General features: G+C 45.9%; 2 protein-coding genes across 10 annotated transcripts in view; one reads left to right on the plus strand and one right to left on the minus strand.

Annotated features, from left to right (window-relative positions):
* The window catches only part of LOC102998405 (cyclin-Y-like protein 1), a 292,469-nt gene extending 275,230 nt beyond the window's left edge, over nt 1-17,239 (minus strand). For 3 of the 8 annotated variants that reach the window (XM_057541432.1, XM_057541427.1, XM_057541455.1), the window contains exons 1-2: nt 16,830-16,991; nt 16,067-16,237 (exon numbers count right to left, since the gene is read on the minus strand). In XM_057541432.1, coding sequence (XP_057397415.1) covers nt 16,067-16,237; nt 16,830-16,846 — 188 coding nt within the window. In that variant the 5' untranslated portion in view covers nt 16,847-16,991. Of the gene's footprint in view, nt 1-16,066; nt 16,238-16,497; nt 16,632-16,829; nt 16,994-17,112 lie in introns of those variants that run through there. The other 5 variants (XM_057541417.1, XM_057541408.1, XM_057541422.1 and 2 more) reach the window with 5 other exon arrangements.
* Nucleotides 17,175-27,389, plus strand: part of LOC130707320 (coiled-coil domain-containing protein 185-like) — a 35,794-nt gene continuing 25,579 nt past the window's right edge. Inside the window, exons 1-3 of one of the 2 annotated variants that reach the window (XR_009007225.1) lie at nt 17,175-17,295; nt 18,145-18,260; nt 20,183-20,341. The gene's annotated coding sequence lies outside the window, so the exon portion shown is untranslated. Of the gene's footprint in view, nt 17,296-18,144; nt 18,261-18,316; nt 19,723-20,182; nt 20,342-27,389 lie in introns of those variants that run through there. The other variant, XR_009007226.1, reaches the window with a different exon arrangement.

Below are 27,389 nucleotides of genomic sequence, written 5' to 3' on the forward strand. Positions count from 1 at the left end.
TTGATTTCTAGTTTCATAGTGGTCATTGTGGTCAGACTAATTATTAACTAATTATTATAATTTTAGTTAATTTGACTACTTTTGTCTTTCAACCTTCATACCTGCTTTATAAGTGGTTGATCTACTATCTTTCTTGTATATTTACCTTTCTAGTGAGATTTTTACTTTTGTATGTTTTCTTATTATTAATTAGTGCCTTTTCTTTCCAGCTTAGAGAATTTCCTTTAACATTTCTTGTAGGGCCAGTTGAGTGGTGTTGAACACCTTTAGCGTTTGCTTATCTGGAAAACTCTTAATCTCTTCTTCAATTCTGAATGATAACCTTGTCAGGTTGAGAATTCTTGGCTGGAAATTTTTTCTTTTCAGCACCTTGATTATATCATGCCACTCCCTTCTGGCCCATAAAATTTCTGTTGAAAATTCTACTATCAGCTTTATGGGGTTTCCCTTATACATTCTAAGTTGTTTTTCTCTTGCTGCCTTTAAGATTCTCTCTTTGCCTTTAACTTTTACCATTTTAACTATAATGTGTCTTGGTGTGGTTCTCTTTGGGCTCATCTTACTTGGAACTCTCTGGATTTCCTGGACCTGGATATCTATTTCATTCCCTAGATTGGGGAAGTTTCCAACCATTATTTCTTCAAATTATTTTTCTGGCCCTTTCTCTCTGTCTTCTCTTTCTGAGATCATTCTAATGCAAATGTTATTCCACCTGATGTTGGACCAGAGGTTACTTAAGTATCTTCACTTTCTAAAATTCTTTTTCATTTTCCTGCTCTGTGTGGGTGATTTTCATTGCTTTGTCTTCCAGCTCATTGATTCAGCCTTCTACTTCATCTGGTCTGCTACTGAACCCCTCATGTATAGTTTTCAGTTCAGTTATAACTTCTGTTTGGTACTTTCTTATATTTTCTATTGCTTTGTTGAAGTTCTTGCTGTGTTCATTCATTATTCTTCCAAGTTTGGTGGGCATTTTTATGATCATTACTTTGAACTATTTATCAGGTAGGTTGCTTATCTTCATTTCATTAATGTCTTTTGCTGGGGATTTGTCTTGTTCTTTGGTTTGGAACGTATTCCTCTGCCTCCTCATTTTGTCTTACTACCTGTGTTTGTCTACATGTATCAGGCAAAACACCTACTTCTCACAGTCTTGAAGGAGTGTTCTTATGTAGGAGATGACCCTTGGGGCCCAGAAGCACAGTCTTCCCTGAACACCAGAGCCAGGTGCTCAAGGGGAGGCCCTCGTGTGGGCTGCATGCACACACCAGCTGTGGTGGGGTCTCAGCTGCTGTGTGGAAAAGGCGGGGCCCTGGGGTGCTCACCTGACTTGGTTGCAGCATGGCCACTGCCTGGGGAAGGCAGGACACAGTGCATTCGCCCAGCCCAGGTGTGGCGCAGCTGCTGCGCAGGGTGGGCAAGGCCCTCACCCAGCTGGGTTGTATTGTGGAGTGGGTGGAGCATGCCCTCCGGTGCTATCAGGCTAGAGGGAGGGTGCCAAAAATGGCATTCACCAGCTCTTCACCAGCAAGTTAGGATGAGATTGTAAAAAAGGTGCCCAATAGCACTTCCATCCCCAAGAAAGTACCAGCAGGTTCCTAGCTCTCTGGCAGCTACTGTAAAATCAGTAAGTGGGTCTCCCTCACTTATGGTCTAGGTGTTCTTTGCCATTTTTGCCTTTTCTGCTGCTTTTACCCTGGATCTCACTGCAAATGGGTCTGCATGTAAGCCCTTTAAGAGTGGGTTCACTGTTCCCTATAGTTTTATGGTTCTCCTGGACTTAATCCCCACTGATTTGTGGGGCTTGTCTTTTCAGTGTTGGACCCAAAGGTCAGGGTGCCTCACATGGGGCTCAATCCCTTCACTCCTTGAGGGAAAGTTCTATATCTTTGGGATCCCTCCCAACTGTGGGTCACTGCTTCTGGGGTGGGGACCTGGGTGAGACACTCTGCTTCTCTGTCTCAATGCATCTTTTTTATCTTTTGCTGTCAAGGCACTGTTTATCTAGTTCTCAGGTCCTTTTCAAAGGAAAATCATCCATATGTTGCTGTAAGTTTGTTGTGTCCATGGGAGGAGTTGAGTTCAGGGTCTTCCTATGCCGCCATCTTAAACCCTTCTACTCAAAGCAATAAATTTACATAAAATAAAAATTACCTAGACATTGAAAGCTTTCACTTGCAACATGAATGTTGAGGAACCTCAATTATCTAGAGTAGTGTTGTCCAATAGAAATATACCGTGATATATACTTACATATATATAATTTTAAATTGACTAATAGCCACATTAAAACAAATAACATGTGAAATTAACTTTGATAATATGTTTTATTTAGTCCACTGTGTTTAAAATGCCATCTCAACAAGTGACCAATATTATAAAAAGTGTTGAGATATTTAACTTTTTTTTATAGTAAGTTTTTAAAATCAGTGTGTATTTTATACTTATAACACATGACAATTGGAACTACCCATGTTCAAATGCTCATACCCGTGTGTGGCTGCCAGCTGCTATATTGGATGGAGAAACTCTAGTTTATTTCTCCCTTTTGGCCCATCCAAGAACTAGTTGCTTTGTGCCAAGAGATCAAATCTGAAGTCACTACCACTAACAGTCATTCTGAGTAAGGGCCCACTAACAGTCATTCTGAGTAAGGGCCCAAAACACATGTCTATTCCATAAGTCAATTCAGATTGTGAGGTTAGAGCACATTTTGCCATATTTTCCAAGTCTCCAACAAATGCAGAAAAGAGGCCCATGTCCTCATTTGGCAGAAGGTCTAAATTCTGAGGCCTCCAGTGAAATACACTGAGGATTTTTCTGCCAAATAAAAAGGAGGCTGAATGTTCCTAGTATCAAGGGAATGCTTGGCAGCTGAACATTTACAAAACATCTCTTTCATCTGCCCGATGGAAGAACTGACATAGGCTTCCCAGCTAGCCATTCTCCCAGGGATCTTGATCAGATGCTAACAATGCAGGTGAGAGCACCTGTCCTGCTTGGGCAGCTGTGCTCTAAGCAGGAGCCTCGTCACCAGGTCCCTCAAAAGATAAGGTTTCTCTTCCCAGTTTCATCAGCCTCTTCCAGACATTCTGTTTGCTGCTCTGTGCCGTAGTCACTTTTATTACAGCTTCTTTCACCTGATTTCCAAAATCCCTGTTTTCAAGGTCACCTAGACTGAGACCTCTTGTCACTGCCACTCGCCATCTTCCCAGGCTCCTGGGGTAGAAACCCTCTTTCTCCAGATCGAGTCCACCTTCAGGTCATGGTTCCTTGACTTCTGCAGTGTACCTTGAATCCATCCCTCCCTCTCCCCTTGCCAATGTCTGGGTTTACACTCACTTCCTTCTTGCTTGCCCCAATTACTGAACCAATTTCTTAACTGGCCCCCTTTCTCCAATTTCCCTCCCCATACTCCTCATCTCAATTTACCTTCTACCTTGCTGCCAGGGTGAGCTTTCTAAAATAGAAACTAAATCGGGTCACTTTTTGGTTTCAAGACTTTTATTGACTCACTGTTGTCTACATAGTGGATTTTAACCCTTTTTTGTAAGCAGAGGAAGCCCCAACTTTTTTCAATAACGTGTAACCAAGAACCCCAGGATAGAAAACAGATAAAATCTGAGCTGCTCTGAGCTGCTCTGGGTGAAGCAGGGACAGACGCCTCAGAGGCTGCCCTAAAGTCCTCTAGCCCCACCTCCTCTGGGCTCCCGGCAGCTTCAAGGAATCCTGAAGCACTTCTGGACACAGCTGGAACCCTACTGCCCAGTGGGAAGCCTGTGCTCCTTGGCCTAGCATTCAGGGCCCAATGGAATCTGGGTCCAGCCCACCTTTTTGGTGCCATCACCCGTCACTGCACTGCACACATACCCCAAGTCCCCGCTACACAAACCACACATGACCCCACATGCCAGGCATTTCTGAGGCTTCACACTGTGGCCACACAGTGTCCTCTGCCGGGTGTGTCCTCCTGCTCCTCCCTGTATGGCGAGATCCTAGTTGCCTTCCCAGGTTTAGCACCATCATTCTATGTGAACTCTTCCCTTATGAACAACGTGGATGAACTTCCGTTATAAACTAATCCCTCCCTCCTCTAGGAAGACTGCTGAATTTACTGTCTAACCACTTACCACATCTGTTACCTGGACGTGTTTCTCCTAGCAATATGGTGGGCAAGGGCCTTTGATTATCTTTCTAATCCTGGCCCAGATTTCAATAAATGTTTGTGGCATCATGAAGTTAAGACTGTGTCCCCTCTATCATCAACAGAGGTGAGTGAGCTATTCTCAATTCCATGAGGAATTCTGAGAACCTTCAGGGCAAGAAAGAGGCCAAAGAGCCCTGAATTGGGAATCTGGCTTGCTCCACACTATGTCTTTCTTTCTTTCTTTCTCTCTCTCTCTTTCTTTCTTCCCTTCTTCCTTTCTTCCTTCCTTCCCTTCTTCCTCTCTTTCTTTCTTTCTTTATAATTGAAGTATAGTTGATTTACAATGTTGTGTTAATTTCTGCTGTACAGCAAAGTGATTCAGTTACGTACATATATACATTCTTTTTTCAAAAAATATTCTTTTCCATTATGGCTTATCATAGGATACTGAATATAGTTCTCTGTACTATACAGTAGGACCTTGTTGTTTTTCCATTCCATATGTAATAGCTTACATCTGCCAAACTAGGTCTTTAAATTCAGCCCTACGCTGCTATGGTTTTAATGCTCTTGGAATAATGATACTGATCACTCTAGTGACTAATTTTTATAAGGCAGCAACCACATGCCAAGCACTGCTGTAAGCATTTTTCAGGGATTAACTCATTTTTGTTTTGCAGAATGAAGGCTGCAGGAGTTACTAAATTGAACTCCTCTTTCTAGTTGCACTGGGGACTGAATGAGATCTTACAGATCATCTCCTGCAGCAATGAAGAAACCACCAGCGTCACCAGACAGAGAATAAGATGACCACTTCAGGTGATTCAGCAGGTGGCAGAGCTGCCTGGTGGCAGGTCTCCTGGCTCTTGGGTGGCTCTACTTTCGCCCACACAGCACTGCTTCTCTGTAACAGGAAATGGCCTGATACCAGCCAGAGCCACATGTAGATGTACAAAATGTTTTACAAAGCTTCCGCAAAGGCATATGACATTCAGGTATCAGCACAACTCAGTTCATGCCCAAATATTTCCTCACTTAAATGATTCCATTTCAAATTTGATTTATTTGATGTAAAAGTTGCCTCCTAGTAAAAATTATAATCACTAAATAATTTCTCTAACAATGGTATGAGTTGCACCAATAGAAACCTAGGGTAGAAACAACCTCCTGTTCTCAGCTATAGACGTGCTAATGACTGCATGTGAGATCCCATCCAGGCAGAGTGGGCTCCTGGGGAGGCCTCAGTCACTCTGGTTAAGGCTGCTACCACATGGCTTCAAGGACATGGCTGTCATGACCCTCGGATATATACTGATCATAATTTTTTGTAAAGCATGTCATCTTAGTCAGCTGAGGCTGCTCTAACAAAACACCATAGACTGGGTGGCTTAAACAACAGACATTTATTTCTCACAGTTCTGCAGGCTGGGAAGTGCTAGGTGAAAATGCAAGCACATTCAGTTCTTGGTGACGGCCCGCTGCCGGGCTTACAAACAGCCACCTTCTGTTTGGGATCTCACATGGCAGAGAGCAGAAGTTCTGGTCCCTTCCTCTAATCCCATCATGGAGGCCCCACCTTCATGACCTCATCTAAACCTAATCACCTCCCAAAGGTCCCACCTCCAAATACCATCACACTGGGGTTTAGGGCTTCAACATACGAATTGGGAAGAACACAAACTTTCGGTCCGTAACACATGTCTCAATTCAAAGTACATTTCCTGAAAGGCAGCATGATATGGAAAGACAAGTGAACCTGAAGTCAAAACTTCCACCATTGACCAACTGATCTTTGGGGGAATCAGTTAATATGGCCAAGTCTCAGATTTGTCTTAAGGAAATGTTATCACAACAATCATGGGAGCCAGATGGTCCAAGTATTTCACAAATAATGAAACTGAGGCAGCAAATAGGTTACCATCACTTAGCCAGATGGTGACAATAGCAAGGAAAACTGACTCCAAAGTACTCCAAAGTACTCCTGAAAATGCATCCTTGGGTTTAGATTCTGACATTGAGACTCAGAGTCAGTTAACAGAGGCAGTGTAATAGAACAATTGAGAGCCTCTCCCAGGATTACGCCTCTAAACCTATCAAGTCTCTACAAAACAAGTAGATCCTGTTATCTCTGCCTGGAGAGAATCAGAATCTTCTGACTTTAAGTGTTAAAGGATTCTTCTACATACAGAGACTCTGAATTTGGAAACCAGCTAGATGAGCCACAATGTTGTACAACATCCAGGTTTTAAAGAATCCACGATAAGAATGGATTTTCTTTCTTTCTTAAAAGAACCTCTCTCTTGCTGCTTCACCCAATTCAATCACATATACCTTTTATAAATGCAATCAAACCAAAGAAATAAGGTCTTTTCTGTATTTTGTTACTCGGAGAAAAAAGGCGTCTTGAACACGAGTGACCCTCCTTGTTCGGCTCTGCTCCCTCACTGGTAATTCCAGGACATAAAAGTCACCAATTTCAAACAGAAACAGGAGATAACCAGGTCGAACTGTCATTTCCAGAAAACCTTACTCATCCTCTCTCTTGAAAAGGTCAGTTTATTGGGATAATGATGAAATGATTATTAACCAATCTTACTGGGCTCTACAAGTCCTCTCACCTCTAAGGATAAAAATCCATTCCTGGAGACCAGGCATTCACTGGACGTGCTCACACTTGTGTACACCCATAGCCCCCTGCCCTCCTGGGGCTGCCTGTGGCTTTACCCCACGGTGAATTAATGCAGGCTCACCCACCACAGTGCTCCCAAGTTTACTGGCATCGCCAGACAATGTCAAGAATTATTTTGTTTTACTTCTCTGATGTTCCCAGTTTACCTTGTTTCAGATTAATAAAGCAATTACAATACTCTCAATTAAGAAGCTATTTTACAATGCACTTTCAATTCCAGTTTGTGAGCAACTCACTTAATTATTTCTATTTGTTTTTCTTCCTGAGTGGATAATTTCTTCTGTCTTAGAATAGTAGAGCAATCTTTTTCTTAAAGAAGAAATACTGGGCCAAATTCTTCCTTAAAACTTAGTGTCTTCAGCTCATACCATCAAACATAAACATCTTCCTGGACAGTAAACAGAGCTCAGATCTCATCAAATATCAAACCTTATTCTTACTTCAAAGCTGTTGAAGGAACTTTTCGTCACCTTCATGATCCTCAGCTATAATTTTTCTTTTTATCTTTTGATATGTACTAATTAGATTATCATCTACATCGTATAACTGAAAAGACAGGTTTAAAGGCTGGCCCCGAACAACAAAGAAAAAAGAGTCTCGACCCATAGGCCTGGCTGCTTATCCGTCTTTGTCTATTTGTGGGACCTTAGGAGATCAACCTCCCAGAGAATGTTTCTTCAAATTAAAAAAAAAAAAAAAGAGAGAGAGAGAGAGAAAAATCAAAATCTCTTCATTTCACTGGGTTGTTAAGAAAATTAAAGGTGGTGATACATGTAAAAACACCTTGCAAACCATAACACTCTAAGCACATATTAGCTAAAGTTATTATTAGTGCTTGACAACATGGCATGGAAAAGGACCCCTCCAGGGAAGGTTATCTCATTGGGAACGATAAACAGGAGGGGATGGTGATGGCCTGACAGTCACTAAGGCTATCTCATTGGGGACAATAAACAGGAGGGGATGGTGATGGTCTGACAGTCACTAACGGAAGGCCCCAGAGACCAGCCATTTGTTTTCACACCCTTTGCTCCTCAGGACATGTAAGACTCAGAGCATATCTCATTCATTCTGACCCCCTTCCTCAGACAGTCACAAAGAGACTGGAATTGAAATAAAACACATCCTGATAGGGCTTCCCTGGTGGCGCAGTGGTTGAGAGTCTGCCTGCTAATGCAGGGGACACGGGTTCGAGCCCTGGTCTGGGAGGATCCCACATGCCGCGGAGCAGCTGGGCCCGTGAGCCACAATTGCTGAGCCTGCGCGTCTGGAGCCTGTGCCCCGTGACGGGAGGGGCCGCGATAGAGAAAGGCCCGCGCACCGCGATGAAGAGCGGTCCCCGCACCGCGATGAAGAGTGGCCCCCGCTTGCCGCAACTGGAGAAAGCCCTCGCACGAACCGAAGACCCAACACAGCCAAAAATAAAAAAATAAAAATAAATAAATAAATAAATAAGAAAATCCTTAAAAAAAAAAAAAAAAAAAAACACATCCTGATAGGTTCATGAGTTTCTAGCCCCTTCCCTTTCTCCATTTGGAGCTCAAGATTTAGGCACTGTGGCCCTCACTTTTTCTCGAGTTGAGAGATTCTGTTGCTGTTGTTGATTTGCTTATATATTTTCTGCTTCTGAGTCACAACACAAGAGTGCCCCTGGAGATGCAAATCAAAACCACAATGAAAAATCACCGTACACCTGTCAGAATGGCTATCATCAAAAAGATAACAAATATTGGGGCTTCCCTGGTGGCGCAGTGGTTGAGAATCTGCCTGCCAATGCAGGGGACACGGGTTCGGGCCCTGGTCTGGGAGGATCCCACATGCCGCGGAGCAACTGGGCCCGTGAGCCACAGCTACTGAGCCTGCGCGCCTGGAGCCTGTGCTCCGCAACAAGAGAGGCCCGCACACCGCGATGAAGAGTGGCCCCCACTAGCCACAACTAGAGGAAGCCCATGCACAGAAACGAAGACCCAACACAGCCAAAAATAAATAAATAAATAAATAACAAAGATAACAAATATTTATATATTAATAGTATAGCACAGAGAACTCTTCTCAATACTCTGTAATGACCTACATGGGAAAAGAATCTAAAAAAGAGTGGATATGTGTATATGCATAACTGATTCACTTTGCTGTACAGCAGAAATTAATACAACATTTTTAATCAACTATAATCCAATAAACATTTTTTTTTAAAAAGCCAACAAATAATAAGCGTTGGTGAAGATGTAGAGAAAAGGGAACCCTTGCACACTGTTGGTGGGAATGTAGACTGGTGTAGCCACCATGGGAAACAGCACAGAGGTTCCTCAAAAAATTAAAAATAGAATTACCATATGATCCAGCTATTCCACTCCTGGGCATATATCCAAAGAAAATGAAAACACTAATTTGAAAAGATACATGCTCCCCCATGTTTATAGCAGCACTATTTACAATAGCCAAGATATGGAAGCAACCTTAATGTCCGTCAACAGATGAATGGATAAAGAAGATGTGGTATACACATACAACGGACTATTACTCAGCCATAAAAAAGAATGAAATTTTGCCATTTGGAACAACATGGATAAGCCTAGAGGATATTGTGCTTAGTGAAGTAAGTCAGACAGAGAGAGACAAACACTGCATGTTTTCACTTACATGTGGAATTTAAAAAATAAAACAAATGAGTATAACAAAACAGAAACACACACAGATACAGAGAACAAACAAGTGGTTACCAGTGAGGGGAGGGGCACAATAGGGGAAGGGGATTAAGAGGTACAAACTACTGTGTATAAAATAAATAAGAGGGACTTCCCTGGTGGTCCAGTGGTAAAGAATCCCCCTTACAAGGCAGGGGACACAGGTTTGACCCTGTGTCCCTGGTCAGGGAACTATGATCCCACACGCCTCGGGGCAACTAGACCCTTGCACCACAACTACTGAGCTCGCGTGTCTCAACTAGAGAGCCTGTGTGCTGCAAACTACAGAGCCCACGTGCCCTGGAGCCTGGGCACCGCAACTACAGAGAAGCCCGCGCGCCGCAAGGAAAGATCCCGCATGCCTCAACAAAGATCCCGCATGTCGCAACTAAGACCTGACGCAGCCAAAAATAAATAATAAAATAAATAAATAAATAATTTAAAAATAAAATAAAATAAATAAGATACAAGGATGCAATGTACAGCACAGGGAATATAGCCAACATTTTATAATAAACTTAAATGAAGTATAATCTTAAAAACTATCAAATCACTATGTTATACACCTGAAACGAATGTAACATTGTATATCAACTATACTTTAATTGAAAAAAAGAGTTCTCTTATTCCAAGGTGGGGCAGGCCACAGTTCCAAAATATTTGATAACTGTGGCTTAAAGAGAAATATTTGGGTTGAAATACAAAAAGCAAACAAATGCATTTAGAGATTAGCATTGCCATGCCTATGGAGAAAGTTGACAATTAAAAGGATAATATGGGTCACCATGCCTTACTATCGGGGTGACCCTGAGCAATAATATTTCCTACTTCGTAGAGCTGTCATGAGGATTAAATGAGTTAATATATGTAAATGTGGAGAAGAGCATTGGCACAGAGGAAGCACTGTCTAAAGGTTTGCCATTAGTATTGTTACAACAATTGACAAATTTTTATCAATCACTCAGGTGCTGGCCAATTTAAAACTTGTCCCCCCCCCAAAAATAAAATAAAATAAATAAAACTTGTCCCATCTTTTTCCAATCTTCCATGGTTAGCAACAGTTGACAGTTTGTTCTTGTGAGAATGGACCAATAAATCAACAAAATGTTGTATCTGATCCACGAGAATATACACCGGATGCATCTGTCCTAAGTGCTGTGGTTGGTTTTGGCGAAATGCAACTGTGTTTATAAACACATTAGAAAACCTATTTTTCCGCCCCTTTCTTTCCCTCAATTCAGAGACAATGATCCCAATGACCTCTTTAGACATATTGTTACTAAGTGTGGTTGTTTCAATTATCAAACACCAAATGAGCTTGCAAAATAAGACAAGGATAAAAGAAGAAGTCTGGAAAAATCACCTTCCTCTTCAGTATCAATAAATAACACTAAATTTTCAATTGAATTAAAAATGTACATGAAGAAAACAGTTTGATGCAACCTTCTGCATTCAAACTTTCGAGAAGAAACCAGCCCTTACTTGTCAGTTTCCTAAGGATCAAGGACTACATTCCCTTATCTTCATATCCCCAGGGCATGCAACAGACACTCTCAAAAGATGGATGCATAGATGGAAAAAACAGAGCTGCCTTTTACCCACATTGTTCAGAACCCATCAAATTCCTATAATCACAGAATTAAAGAATGTTAGTGATGTGGAAGGAATTGAGCTCAGGAGAAGTTACACAACTTGCCCAAAGCCATGTAGCTATTTAACAGCAGAGACTGAACTTGATCTATCACCCCTATAAAGAACGCAGGGCTCTCAAGCTGTACCAGAGCTTCCCAGCTAAGGGCAAGTCTCCGTGGCCTTTTGGAAGCTTTTGAAATATGCCTCTGACACCAGGAAAAGTGTCACATGGGTGCTTTTCTTCACGTATCTAATCAATATTTACTGCAGAGCAATCTTCACCTACACTCTTCGTTACTCTCAGGAATTAAAGAACCACTGACTCTCTCTCCAACTTGCCACTTCAGGCCTCTGAGATGAGAGATTCGCTACTTGCGGTATGAAATCCTTCTCCTGTCTCCCAAAGCTTTCCGATTTCACCTCGGGGATAAATCAAAAGCATTTCCATGCTGTTTATATTAGAGGGGCCTTTTGTTGAAGAAACATGCTTTATAATTTCAGGCGCTGGGACTTTTGTTTACAGACGGAATTAAGTACAGGTTGAAACTGTGGCTTTTAGACATAACACTGCAGGAGAAGCTTACGCTCTACCACGTAAGAAATCTTTCTCAAACTCCAAGAGACTGGCACCTCCAAATCAGTGAGCTGGGCAGACAGCATTCGTTCCTGCCTGCTGGCACACAGCTCAATGCTACGGCCACATGGCCCAAACAAGAGCTCCAGGAGCCTAAGCCAGCGGTACTAGTGCCACACCTCTGATGTGCAGACAGGGCAGCCCAACGGGGAGTGCCCTGGGTCAGAGACTTGGAAGCAGAGAAAGGAAACGGAGCATAGCTCAGATGATATTACGTTCCTGCTCTAAACCCTTCAGTGATTCCCACTGCCTGCTGTGCGACACTCAGAATCCTCACCGGGGCTTACAATTGGGTCCCAATCTATTCCTCCTCCTTACCTCCTGGTTCCCTGCAGGCCTACCATGTTCTAGATGATCCAGACTGTTCTATCTCCCTGAACAGTTCAATGACGTCACCACCTCCACACCTCTGCACAAGGTGCCTCTCCCCTGAGATGCTCCAACCACTCCCTCCCTCAGATCTCATCCTAAGTGCCACCTCTTCTCTAGAACCTTTCCTGAGTTCTCCTCCAACCTCCCAGGCCTCCCCCAAGTGGAAGTGGCCTCAATCGCCATGACACTCTTGCAGTCCTTTTGTAACCGCCCATGGTAATTATTTTCTAAACGGTGTGGCAGCAATTTGGGAATGTTTTTTCTTGCTGTCAGTCAGCATTAGCTGAGCATCTTCCGTGTGTCAGATGCTGTGTTGGGTGCCTGGGACATGAAAATAAATAAAGTCAAGGTTCTTGCCTTCAATGGGCTTATGCTCTAGTGGATGAGATGACACTAGGACAAAGAGTTATACCTAGTGCAGGGGGGAAATGAAATATGAGAGAGATGATGGCATTTTAAGTTGGGTCTGAAAGAGAAATGTGTTCACTGGGCAAACAATAGAGAGGGAGGAAGGGTTCTTCGAGGGAAAAAGAACATGATACACAGCAGTGCTTGTCACATGTTTTACTGAATGAATAAAACAAAGGCCGGGAAGGTTAGCTCCTTCCTGATTGGTTAGCTCCCTGCTCACTACTGTCTACATTTACTGAGTGTGTTCACGACTCCCATCCCTCACAGCAACCCCGGAAGTTAGGCAGCACCATCCTCATTTTATGGATGAGAAAACTGAGGCTTCCAATGCCCAAAGCCCCAAAGCTGTCAAGTAGCAGAGCGTGGCCGGTGTTCCTGATACTATAAGGTTGTACTAATGAGTTCGCCTTCAAGGACCTAAATATAAAGCAAACTCTTAGCTCTCTTCCTCTGAGCCTGGGTGGACCACTCCGGGCAGCCCTCAAATACCCAAAAACCATCTCAGGGAACACATACTGCGAGGGAAGAAGAGAGAAGCAGCCGAAGCTCTGCTGCGTGCAGATTCTGGCAACAGCGAGGCCCTGTGTCTCCCTATAAACCTGATGTTACTCCTCTCACGGTACATGGTTTTAGTGGCCCCAAATGTGGGCCCTCTGTCCTAAGATATAAACGGCAACCGGGAAAGAGCCATCCAAAAGTCACCTCAGGCCAACTCAGGCTCATTAAAGCTCCCTTAGGGCTCCGAGAATTGAATGGAACCTCTGGCTTTCTAGGAGAAAGCATTTCGTTTTTGACAGAGTTCTTTTCCCCCCTTTTCTTCATCTGATCATTTTCTCAATTTTTCCCTTTCACGTTCAGGCTTTTTCTGTAACTCTTGTATTGGGCACATGCCCTTCTAGTTTTTCCTCCTAGCTGGGACTATTATATCTTGCTATTGTCATGTTCCTTTTCCATTGAAAGCAATCAAAAATGAAAATCCACATTTCAGAACAGTGTCTATTAAATAGGCACCTTTTCATGGTTGGAAAAAAAAAAAAAAAAGAGCACTCTCTGAGGGCTGAGTTTCAGTTCTGTGTGTCACCTAAAGATTAGACACTTGGGTGAGACTTCTGCCTCTTCACAGGCCATTTGTATTTGGGTATTTGGGAGAGATGGTAGAAAGTCTGGAGTCAGAACCAACTTGTTCTAAGGAATTCGTCGTCGAAAGCATTGCTAATCAAAGTGTGGTCCTGGGACCAGTAGCAACTGCATCGCTTGTGAGCTTGTTGGGAACGGAGACTCTCAGGCTCACCCCAGACCAGCTGAACCAGAATCTGCCGTTTTGCAAGATCCCAAGTGATTCGTAAGTACATTAAAATTTTAGAAGCACTGGTCTAGAATTAAAAGGAATTTGCTTTAATGAAACCATCCTGTAGCCTCCACGTGGATTTCTTTCCGAAGAAAGAAATCTCTGTACAGTGAACTCCATAGAGCAACCTCCACCACCCTTTTCCACCCAAATTGTTTATTCATGGAAGAATTCTGAAATGATAAATCATCTTCCAGAAATCACACTCAGCCTGAGGGAGTTCCAGATGACACAAAGCTGATGGCCAGCCTTTCTGCGGCCTGTGGGAACTAAGAAGGGAGAGGTGATAGGCGACCCTCGTCCCGCCTCCTTTAAGGCCCTGGATCTTTTTGTTGATATCTTTGCCTCTCGGAAGAGGGGAGCGAAAGACGTGTTGTACAACCGCACGGGTGACTAATGTGAGACTGAGGGGGCTGTGCTGTGTACTGAGCTCTGAGATCCTTGAGTGGGGGGATGCTCTGTAAACACAAATGGCAGAACCAAGGGCCAACCAAGTCCAGGCTGTGCTCAGACCTCACACTTCCAATAACAACAGTCAAGACACACACAGATGAACCCAGACTAACCTGTCATCTACACTGGAGAAAGGAACAGAGAGGATGGAGAATCACGTGCACCTGGTTTAAGGAAATGACAGCTAGAGCTGGAGGCAAGAAAAGAGAAGAGGGGAGGTGATGACCAGGCCCTGCTCGAGGCTGTCCTGCCCACCTGGTCCCACTCACCCTCCAAGTGGAGCTAAAGCTCACGGGCGGACAGAGGCTGTGACCAGAGCCCTGGCAGGCCACACAGGTGCTGGCCTGGCATCCCACTTGACCTTGTCCTCGATGAAGAGGACACCTGCCTCAGAGACATTTCTGTAAAAAAAGGGAGCACCAAAAGAGTTACCCCTTGTTGAAAAACCAAAACCGGGTCCCCCACCCAAAGTGAGTGTTTTCGCACTAATTCCGATAAATATGCACATCACAGGAAGCTCGTTTAGACTCCTGGCATCTCTCAGACCTCTAAGTGCAACACCTGGGTTATTGATTCCTCTGTGTTAAAGCCCAACTTGGTAGTGCCCTCCCCACCTCTACTAATTTTTCACCCATTATTTCCATCTTCACCTTTGAATTCTCTAAAACGGCAATATTTTAAAACACTAAAATGGTTTACTTGTATCAATCAATACCTGCTTTTCCACCAATTATAATTTATTTGTAGATTAACAGTTTTTCAGCTCCAGAAACATGATTCTGTCCTCTTAATATGCCCACATCAGCAAGCTCTCACAGGAAGTCTGGAATGGACAGCAAAGGGCAGTGGTGGCAGAAAGACCCTCAGGCTCTGAAATCCAGACAGGAATGCCATCCATCTTCCTCCACCACAACCAAAAGACAGCCCTCCCCCCCCCCCCAGAACCGAATGCATCAGAGATCAGCCGCTCCTGAGGACTGAGGCTCTGAATTTGATTTCAGCTAACTTCCACTTCACAGAAAAGCACTCGACTTTATTCCCCCTGTACCTCAGACCTGGATAAGCCAAGCAGTTCTCCAGAAACACATCTGAAGGAACACCTCTGCATCCCCTCCCCACCGCCAACATGCACGGGCATGCCTGAACACACCACCTCCCAAGGCAAAGAGAAAGTTAACTTTCAAATAAAGCTGTCCTGCAGCCAGTCTGGTCACATTTCCAGACCCTTCACATTCACAAAGGTGGTTCTTGCAACTCTGGCCTAAATCCAGAAGCTGAAAACTGACCTCTGCCTGCTGAGGGCACAGACCAGGGTCAAAGGTCCACAAACACACGTTCGCCACAAATACACCACTTTCTTTCTTTCTCTCTCTCTCTCTCTCTTTTGACCAAAGTGAGAATAATGGGCCAGGCTTATTGTCTTTCCTTCAGAGAAGCCAGGATGGGCGGCTGGTGGGAAGCTCCAGACAGAATGTGGGCGTGTGAATCTATACAGGCTCCACAGAGGAATTTTCTGGGAACTCCAGGGGTTTTGAGGAAGGGTGGTCTCAGGCTGGGACACAGGGGCTCCTCGGATTCTCGGGTACCCCAGAAGTCTGGGGTGTAGGGGGGGCGGAGTGGCAAGGCTATCCTGACAGCCAGGCGCCCCTTCCCTGCCGTCCCAGGCCCTCCCCGCCACGGCGGGGTCACTCACCGCCCGTGAGCTGTGCAGGGCCGAAGCACAGCGCCAGCTGAAACCACAGGATCACGGCCAAGAGTCTCTGGGGGGACTGAGGCTGCTGCTGCTCTAGAAATCCATCTCCATGGCTCGGGTTCATTCCACGATACATCTTTCATCCACAGAGGGCATCCGGCTTGCAAGAGTCTGCAACCAGGAGCGAACACGATGATACCCCAGGCTGCCGGGGCGCCGGGGGCCACGCTCCCCCTCCTCCGCCCTGGGACCGGGACCCCCGGCTTCCCCTGCTCCTTCCCCATTCCTCCCCCGCGCGGCCCCCGCCCCCTTTCCCACAGCGAGCTCCCCCCGCTTCTCCCCAGCGCGGGCTACACTGAGTAACAGCCGCCGCGGGATGCTGCGCGTGCGGGAGCGATGGAGGAGGGGAGGGAGGGCAGGGGTTAGCGCACATTGGCTCCGCGCCGGTCCCCCGGATTCAGCGGCTGTGACCACGACAGGAAAGTCTAAAGCCTTCCAGCCTCTCGGGGCTGAAAAAACACTTTTCCCCGGGCCTATACATTTCACTCTTAGGAATCTCACGAGGTGGCACCGGATCCCCCCAGCTACTTCTCTGGTTTTCCCCAGGTTCGGGATGGGTCCCACTGCCCAGTCCCCAGTGAGATTTCTCTGCGCTGTCAAAAAATTCCTCCCTCGGGGAGCAGAGCCAGGCACCAACTCCCCCTCCTCGGCCTGCGAGCGCCTCCCCGGAATGGAAAGCCCCTTCCGGGGCTCTCGGTCTTACCTGTGGGTCTCATGCATGCAGCTTCCTTCCCTCCTCCGCCTCCTCCCCCCGCCAGTCTAACCCGCATCTGTGCGCGACCTCTGCTGCCGCCGCTGCGCGAGCGAGCGAGACGTTAAGCCTCGGCGGCGCCGGCGGCAACGGCGGCGCCGGCGGCGCCCGGCTCCAGTTCCCCGCGCCTGCGCTCTCCCTCCCCAGGCTCCGGAGCGGACGCGTGAGGGAGTTGCGGGGGGAAGGACGACAGTCCGGTCGCGCGCCCCCGAGGAGGTACCCGCGCGCCCGCTACCTGAGCTCCCGAGCGCGCGGCGGCGTCGCGGAGAAAGGGAGGGGGAGGGGGCGGCGGCGGCGGCGGCGGCGGCGCCCGGCTCCAGCTCCCCGCGCCTGCGCTCTCCCTCCCCAGGCTCCGGAGCGGACGCGTGAGGGAGTTGCGGGGGGAAGGACGACAGTCCGGTCGCGCGCCCCCGAGGAGGTACCCGCGCGCCCGCTACCTGAGCTCCCGAGCGCGCGGCGGCGTCGCGGAGAAAGGGAGGGGGAGGGGGCGGCGGCGGCGGCGGCGGCGGCGGCGCCCGGCTCCAGCTCCCCGCGCCCGCGCTCTCCCTCCCCAGGCTCCGGGAGCGGACGCGTGCGGGAGTTGCGGGGGGGGCGGGAGGACGACAGTCCGGCCACAGTCCCCCGAGAAGGCACCCGCGCGCCCGCTACCTGAGCTCCCGAGCGCGCGGCGGCGGCGCGGAGAGAGGGAGGGGGCGGGGGCGGGGCGGAGGCGCGCAGCCCGGACACGCACGAGGCGGGCACGCGCCTCCGCAGAGCCAGCCAGCGCCCCGGCTGGGGAAGGGGCCCCGCGAGCGCGGGGAGGGGGAAGGGACCCTCCGCCGCCGCAACCAATCGGAAGCCCGCGCGCCTGCACGTGTCGGCACAGGCCTAGGGCCGGGTCGCCCCTTTCCTGGCGCAGGACGGCGGTCTCCGCATGCGCTGCGCGCGACTCCGGGTGGCCGCCGCGGCCTCCGCGCGTCCTCCGGTGCCCCCAGAGCGCGGCACGGCGCGGGAGAGGGCTCCGCTTTAGGCTGCTGCCGCGGTGGCGGCTCCAACCCGTGGGACAAGAGTGCACAGGGCGGCCGGTCCCCACCCCAAGACCCTCACCACCGACGGGGTTCACGTGGGCGGGGGGGGGGGACGGCCAATTGCCAAAGTCTTCCTTTCCTGCGTTTAGCTCTCCGCACCTCACCACGTCCCACCAAGGCTCTGCGTGTCCCCTCACAGCCCGAATGACACTCTTCCCCCTCCCCCGCTCCCTTGATATTTGCCCTTTTGCGAGCCACAGGCGTTGTGCGGGAGGACTCTTAGCCTGTCTGGGAGATGCGCTGGCCCCTCCGAACGTCCGCCCGGCGCGCGCTCTCCTTGCGGGGAGAGGGAGGGTCCTCGGTGCAGCTGCAGAAGGTTGAGTACGGAGGAGGGGGCGGCGGTGGGGTGGGGGGCTTCTGGGGTCGTGGATCGGAACCCAAGGGGGTCGAGGGTGTTTGCCCTCCCAGCCCCCGGTGGAGAGAGTTTGCCTCGTCGGTGTTGTCTCTCTGTGGCTTTTGGTGCCCGAGCCCAGCCCGCAGAAGGGTGCAACTCACTCCCCACTGGTTCTGGCCGCCCGCTGGCCCTGCGCAAGGCTGGCCTTCCTCGGCCTGCCTGGCTCCGAGGGCCTACGTCCCAGCCACGGTAGTTAAGGGGTGTGAGCTAATGAGGTGTTGCAGGCAGGCGGCACTTTAGAACCAGCGGCACCCCATTATTCTGTAGCAATTTGTGGATATGAAAACCACGTTTCGGATGCCGCCACCAAATCATCTTCTGCTTCCATCGGCTGTCCCCAAATCTCACATACTGATGGTAGTCAGGAAATCACAGCTTTTACTGTGTCGACTCTTACTGGGAGTAATTTTAACAAATTCTGTCAGGATAGATTAACTTTTAGTAGATAAATGTAACTCAGCATTTTTTCTCTTTATTTATTTTTGCTTTGTAAAACTGAGATGGCAGCTTTGCATAGAATAAGTTCAAGATTTTTGACTAGCACAAGTTCGTTTCTGCTAAAGCTTGTGCTTTGGGGCTCCAGAATCTTAGTTGGGTACCCACGCTTCCAAGGTCCTATGACTGACCTCTAGAGTTTGAATATTTATGCAATTGTTTTTCTCAGTAAATTTTCTAAAGCTTTCTAATAAGCCGTCAAATCAACAAACTCAAAAACATTTGTTGACCATGTGTATGTCTTTACAATCGTAAGAGATATGTCTAAGCACTATTGAGACCTGTTCTCCAGCTGATAAATACAATCCAGTCGTACAGAGAATAAAAGAATTGAAAGAAACATCCAAGTTTATCTGGTGCAAACACAGGACCTGTGCTTGAGTCCCCCCCCCCCCCGACATTTCTGCTAAGTGGTCATGCAGCCTCATGGAATACTTGAGGAAGCCTGTAATGTTTGCCCACAGCTCTCTTAGAAAAGCCCTCTTTGTACTGAACTGAAACCTACCTCCCTGAAACTTTTACACACGGGTTCCGGCTCTCCCATCTGGGCCCACACAGCTAAATGGGATTCCTCTTCCTTAAGACAGAGCTTTACTCATTTGGAGATGGCTTTACGTCCCCTTAACTCTTCCTTTCTCCGGGTTAAACTTAGCTACTTCGCACAGTGTGGCAGTGCCTAGACTCCTCACCAGCCTTGTAGCCTTTCTCTGGATGGGACCCAGTTTCCCCATGGCCACCCACCCCCCAGCAAGCAGAGTTCGTTTCCAGAAGGGGATTCCACACTCACTCCGTGGGTTCCGACCAGCACACGGCAGGACTGGCACATCCTGTATGTTAAATAATTTGCTTCTATTAATGCAACGTCAGAAGACAAGCATTTGGAGGGCAGGTACAGCACACCATTCTGTTAGCTTTCCACATTATCTCATGTATTAGTTTCTAGGGCTGTCATAACAAAATATCACACACTAGGTGTCATAAAACCACAAAGATTTATTTTCTCACAGTTCTGGAGGCCAAAAGTCCGAGATTAAGGTATCAGCAGGTTTGGTTTCTTCTAAGGCTGCTCTCCTTGGCTTGCAGATGGCCACCATCTTGCTGTGTGCTCACATGGTCATCCCTCTGCGTGTGCAAGTGTCTGGTGTCTCCCTCTGTGTGTGTGTGTGTGTGTGTCCTAATCTTTTTTATAAGGACACCAGTTATATCGGATTAGAGACCACTCTAACAAGCCCATTTTAACTTTATTCCCTCTTTAAAGGCCCTGTCTTGAAATACAGTCACATTCTGAGGTACTGGAGGTTGGGGGGGGGGGACACAATTCAGTGTCCAGTGTTACACTCATTTTACAGGCGAGGATGCTAAAGACAAAGGAGTTCAATCCATTTACTCACGACCACCCAGCCAGTGGAGGCATCAGATTAAATCTAAAGCAGTTCAGTTCCATCCTAATGGTTTTCCCAATACATCACAGCTATTGCTATGAACACCTTCCACCTCAAGGATTCTAGGTAAGTTATCCTGAATATAGGATGTAGATTTTTCTCAAGAGGACGAGAATAAGGGTAGATGGAATGCAGGAGAGAGCATGACTTACTTCCTGCTAAATGGGCAAAAACTTAATCTTTCTTCCTCTTTCATATAGAAGTCAATGCCAAAACCAATACCAGTGGGGAGACATGCTGAAGCAAAGCCTCCAGAGTCTCCCTCCCAAACACAGGAGAGCTGAGGGGCTTCTCTGACCTGATTAAAAACTCCACCCCTCCTCGGACTCCACGCTTCTCTCAACCCTCCATGAATGACATTCCTCACTGTTTTCACTCATTTTCCCCTCCCCTCTCCCATCCTCTTACTGCCCCCCACCTTGCCCTAGGATTCTTTTTCAAAACTTACTGAAGCTCTGTCTTCATGGCATAGCCTTTGATTTCATTTTCAGTGGACAATAACATTTCATTCCAAATATATTCATTGAGCACCTACTATGAACTGGGCACTGTACTGGGTGCTGGAGATGCAGTAGTGAGCAAAGATGCTAAACCCCCTGCCCTGGAAAAACTCACAGTCTACTTAAGGAATACATGATAAACAAAAGAGGAAAACATTGGGAGTGTTAGATGGTGTGAAGTACTAGGCAGAATAATGAATCAGGGAATTTATAGAGGAGATGTGTAGGTTAGAGCATAGGCAGAGTCGTTATAACCAAGTGATCCAAATATTCAGTAATTTAAATAGAAGTTTATCTCTCCCTTATGTGAATGTCTTACTATTCTAGGTGGATGGGGCATCTCTGCTCCATAGGGTCATTCAGGGACCCAGATTCCTTCTACCTCATTATTCTGCCATCCTCTAAGATACTGTCTTCATGTGTGGGACAGAAGCTGGGTCACTGATCTGTCTGGGGTCCAGTCTGAGGGAAAGTGATAAGAAAAGGGAATCTAAGGCAAACAATTTCCTTTCAGGCAAGGGAGGCAGAAGTTACACAAAAATTAGCTCTCTCACCTATCATTAGTGAGAACCTAGTCACATGACCATATCTAGCTGCAAGGGAAGCTGGGAAATGTAGTCTTTATGGGGCAACCAGGTGACCAGAAGCAAGAAGAGAGTGGACTGAAAGGGTCAGGGGAAACTGGCAGTCTATCACATGTGCTGTGCAAAGATCAAGGCTTAAATTTTTGATAAAGTAGGCAGGGAAGCCCTTACTGGGAAGGTAACATTTAAGTAAAAACCTGAAGGAGTGAGCTATGCAGTTTTCTAAGAGAAAAGCATTTCCAGGCAAAGGGAGAACAGATGCAATGTCCCTGAGGCAGGAGCATGCCTGTTGTGTACAGGAAACAGGAAGGATGTCAATGAGGCTGGAGTGAGTAAGTGATGCAGACAACTAGGGGGGCTGAGGTCAGAGAGGTCTCCTACTGAGGTGGACCTTAGAGGCATTGGCAGGGATCTGGTTTTTACTCAGGGTGAGAAGAGAAGCCATTGGAGGTTTGTGAGCAGAGAAAGGACACGATGGCACTTGAACAGGAAGTGTCTGAAAGAATTTATGTCCAGCATGGCATCAACCACACTCTACCACTCTGCGCTCTGTGGCCCTTTCATCCTTCCTCTTGAGCACCTCTCAGCTCCTGCACCCCTGAACCCCAGAATGCCAGCTTTGAAGGCACACTGCTTCACAGTCCTATCAACCCTCAGCGTCTAAACATTATCTCCACGAAGCACCTCCCACAGTCCACACCTTTTCATTCATCCCAACGTGCTTGCACTTAGCAGACTGGTACCGAGCCTCTGAGTAGATTGTGAGTTCTCTGGGAGCAAGTGTTTCTCTACTTGTTCCACCTATTGCTAAACATAGAGCCTGGAACACAGTAGAGCAATCAAGAATTATTTTCTGAATTAACTGATTAATAGCAGAAGAAAAGGAGACCTTCCCCACCAATCTTGCCCTGGCATTGAAAACCAGACTGAAGTCAGTTGATATTCTTCTCTCTTCTCTCTGGGTTTCCTCAATCCTGCGCATCCAGGAAAACATAGAATCAACCACAACCCATTTAATGAGCTCAGAACATGCTAGAACATAGGTTAGCATTGCACTAGATGCTGGGTTTGAGTACAGATGTAGAATTGTCAAAGCATATGATCCACCCACCACCTCTGCCCTGGATGGATAACACACTCAGTGAGGAGACACACTTCCAAGGCTGGAGTGTGGAACAGGATAAAAGTGCTCATTTGGAAATAGAGTTACTATATGATCCAGCAATCCCACTCCTGGGCATATATCTGGAAAAGACAACAACTCTAATTCCAAAAGGATACATGTACCCCAACGTTCATAGCAGCACTATTTACAATAGGCAAGACATGGAAGCAACCTAAATGTCGATCCACAAATGAATGGATAAAGAAGATGTGTCGTATATATACATATATATATATACATACATATATATATATATACATATATATATATACATATGTATATATATATGTGTGTATATATATATATATATATATATATATATATATATATATATACACGGTGGAATATTACACAGCCATAAAAAAGAATGAAATAATGCCATTTGCAGCAACATGCTGGTACCATGCTGGTACCATGCCAGCACTGTCCCCCTGCCATAGGTCCAACTAGAGATTATCATATTAAGTGAAGTCAGTCAGAGAAAGACAAATATATGATATCGCTTATATGTGGAATCTAAAAAAATGATACAAATGAACTTATTTACAAAACAGAAATAGGCTCACAGACATAGAAAACAAACTTATGATAACCAAAGGTGGGAGGGACAAAATAGGATTTTGGAATTATCAGATACACACTACTATATGTAAAATAGATAAACAACAAGGACCTACTGTATAGCACAGGAAACTATATTCCATATCTTGTAATAATCTATAATGGGAAATAATCTGAAAAAGAATATATATATGTGTATATGTATAGCTGAATCACTTTGCTGTACACCTGAGACATTGTAAATCAACTATACTTAAATTTTAAAAAGTGCTCATTCAGTCACCTCTCACCCATTCTTCCTCCATTCAAGGTGTATTCTCAGGTACTTGACATGTTTCAGTCATTGTACTAGGTGTGGAGGATACAAAAATATAAAAGACCCAATCTTTGTCTTCAACCAGTTTATAACCTATGGAGAGAGTAGAAAAGTAAATCTGCAATTACAGGGTCATGGGCTAAGTGCTAAGATTGTAAAGCAGATAGGATGGAGTGTGCTGGAAAAGGATCCTGGGGGTGACTTCATATGTTGTATGAGTAGAAGTGTGTGTGTGTGTCTGTGTGTGCGTGCACGCACGCACGTGTGTGTGTATAAAGGGAAGAAAAGGAAGAGAAGGTGCAGTGAGTTTCCAGGCAGAGGGAGCAGCTTCTGTAAAGACCAGGAAGGAGGGGGTGGGGAAAGAGACCAAGTGTAGAATTTAGAAGACAAGTTGGGAGACGCCAAGAAGTAAAAATTCCAAAAAGCACCTGTGCCATACTGAGAAAGGCTTGGAAAGTCATGGAGGGACGTTTGGTTTGTGTCTGAAGAAAAAGAGAGAAGACTGTGGAGGAGTGGAAATAAACTGGAGACAGGAGCCAGGAATGGACTATTCACCATTGGACCAAAGATACATGAAAGGTACTCAACATCACTAATTAATGAGAACATGCCAATGAAAACAACAGACACTGTTTTCCCCTATCAGATGGACTACAAATATAAGTCTGATAACATCAAGTGTTTGGTGATGATGCAGGGAGAAGGGAATTCCCATATTCTGCTGGTAGGAGTGCAAATTGCTATGTATTAACCATGTCTTTTATTTTCTGTATTCTGATGCTTTGACACCTGGGGCATTGTTGACCCTGGAGAGACTGCCCTCCCCAGGGCTAAGCAATTCCTAGAGATAGTAAACTAGAGCCCACACACCCCACTACCTCCTTTATGGTCTCTCACACTTAGAGTCACTATTCCCCTGCCATAATCACCCCAGCGCCAGGTACCAGACAACTACGGACAGCCCCTATGCCTCAGAGCCCACTGAAATTATTCAAACTAGCCTATTATAAACTTGTTTACCCACCTCACCCATTCCTTCCCATGAAAACCACACATTCCCCACTGCACCCCTCACTCCCTCTGCCCCCTGACCGGTTCTGGTGCTTCCCCAAGTGGCCCTGCATGATTTGCCATGCCTCCTGCTTCTAGGGAATTGTGAGTATAAAGAAAAACACCTCTTTCCTGACTGTCATTTCCATATCTACATGTCTTACTGTATCTGATTAAAACAAAGCCTTTGGTGTCCTTAACACATGCTACACTTAGAGGAGGGTAAACTGCCCTGCAAACACACCACTCATTATTACCCCTAAAGAAGCCCTGGCAAGTTCACCTCAAACACTTCACCCACTAAGCAAAGATGATGTCAGTACCTACCTCATACAACTGCTGAGAGGCTTAAATGGGATCTCCTAGAAAGCACCTGAAGAGCACCCAGGACTGAGTAAGTACTCAGGCAAGCATGTCCCAGGATGTTCACTGAAGATATTTATGTAATGGTGGAAAATTGGAGACACCCTGAATAATGGAATGACTAAATGAATTGTGGTACAGTCTCACTAAGGAACAGTATGTAGTCATTAGGTATAAACTAGATCTCCATGTAGGACCATGGAGAGCTCTCCAAAACATTGTTGGGTGAAAGAAGCAAATTGTGGGACAGAATGGACAGTAAGACATGATTTATGGAAAAACAATACCATAGATTTTCTATCAACTAATGTGAATAAAAAGGAAAAATGCCTGAAACCATGCACAGAAGACAGTGGGGTTGCATCTGGGTTGGTGAGAGCAAATGGAATTGTTGGGGAGGATTAATCAAAGAATAGTTTTATTTCTATAATTTATATTTTACTTTCATTATTCATTTATTTGTATATAATTTTGTTGAGAATACTATTATGTAATGCTTAGATAGTTAGAAATTAATTTGCAAGGCAAAGGAAAAGATAGGAGGGGAAAAAGATAAACATAGAAGAGGAAAAGGTCGGAATGAACCTGGGGCCTAAGGACATGAAGTTAACTTTGAGAATACTGTGCACTGATGGTATATTTTTTGAAACTAGAGATAATGGAGATCTATCTACATAAGGCATCTTTTGACTGAAGCATTTCCTTGGACAGGAGTGGAGGGATGTCCAGTAAGGACTAACTGCAAAACTAGTTTGCCATTTTGTAAAAGATCAACGCTGAGCTCCCCTCCTCATAGAGATTATTGAGATACTGGCTTCCCTTGTCTTTCTCTGGAGGCTTCCTCATTTCATACTATATCCCTAGCAATGGGTTGGTTGTTTTCCTATAATAATTATAGTAGGCTAGACTGACATAACCGATAAGCCAAAACAAGTAACAACATAAGAGAAGTTCCTTTCTCTTAGGACAGTGCAGGGCACTGACGGTGGGGCAGGGATGGGAGAGTTAGAGGAAGACATTCAGGACCAGACAGAAGGCAACTTTGTCATCATCAACATAGTTTCCAAGAATCTGTGATCACTGCCATTTCAGCTGTTTTATAAGATTTAAAGATGGTGAGACCCAACACAATGACACTTGGATAAATGAAAGGCAAAATTCTTTGATTCTTAGAGCTCTGAACAAGAGAAGGTTGCTAGGCAGGGCCACACAGGGGATTGTACCCAGGAACAGAGTAACAGCAGGCTGGGGCTCTAGGGGGCAGCTGATTTATGGCAAGCCGGGTGGGGTTAGCTAGGTTTCATGGTCTTCCTGTGGATTGGCTAAGTTGAATAATTTGGGGGCAGGGCTCTGGGCATAGGGGTTATCCCTAGTTGTCCGGTACCTGGCTCTGGGGCAATTAGGGTATATGTTTCGTGGCCCCAGAGTGTTAGGGCCCAACAATGAAGTGGTTTGGGATGTGGACTTAATTGGCTGTTTAAGAAGGGAAACTGACTGACCAGCCTCTTATTCAGGGCTTCAAAACTGGGAAAAGACAGTACAATTTAAAAAAAAAAAAGTTATATCAGCCCATAGAAGAAGGAGGGTAAGGCATAAGGTCCAGGCCTAAAAGTGGTCCACATCTTTTCTGCCCACATTCCATTGGCCAGAATGAGGTCACATGGCCAACTAGTCACATAGTCTCACATAGATGCAAAGGGAGCTGGGAAATGTAGTCCCAGGGACAACCATTTCTGAAGAAGGAAAGCTCAGATTTCAATGGCCAACTAGCAGGCTGCGCCAAAAGGCTGTAAATGAATCTGAACTCAAATATTGCTTTACTTCTTCCCTCCCCCCACCCCCCACCCCCCACCCCCCCAGCCCCCGCTTTCTTAATATCTGTTTCTCCTGCTTACATGGTAAGCTGCTTCAGGGCAAAGACCATCATGTTCTCTTGCTTTTGATTCTTCCCCAGCAATTATTTCTGCACCCAATGGGCTTCTCACTAAAACAAGTCTCAAGTAATTTCAGTATGCAAATTAGCTGCCACTTAAGAGCCTGGCATAAATATCTGATACTTAGAATATAATTTCAGTTAGTTAAATTTAGATCACTGGGGGGGAAAAAGAACAGCAGCATAAACATTCTCTGGGCCTTTGGCCTTTTTATTTAATTCTGAATTGGATAAGTCTTCACTAACTTTAAGCTTTGACCTCTATATAGCAATATTTGGTTCTTGGATTAAATCAAAGAAGTGTTGCTAATGAAATGGTTTAACAACGTCACATATAGTCAGATTTTCCATTTCAGTTGACTCTTAGGTAAAGGTAAACCAGTGCTTTCAGGAACACTTTCAGTAGTTAATTACATTAAAAATGTTATTTTCCTGACCTTTTTATCTTGTCTCATCTTCTTTCACCTTGCCTTTTTTCCTTGGTTTCTTAAAGACTCTTACCTTTAAAACCACTGTCAACTTAGCATAAATATTTTCTTTGGAAGGCTAACACTTAATGACACCAGGGAAGGGGTGGGAGAAAACAAACCTCACTATGGAATCACTCGACATTCATCCAGCACTAATTGAGTGCCTAAGGTA

This window comes from Balaenoptera acutorostrata, chromosome 1, assembly GCF_949987535.1.
Source record: "Balaenoptera acutorostrata chromosome 1, mBalAcu1.1, whole genome shotgun sequence".
Lineage (NCBI taxonomy): Eukaryota > Metazoa > Chordata > Mammalia > Artiodactyla > Balaenopteridae > Balaenoptera > Balaenoptera acutorostrata.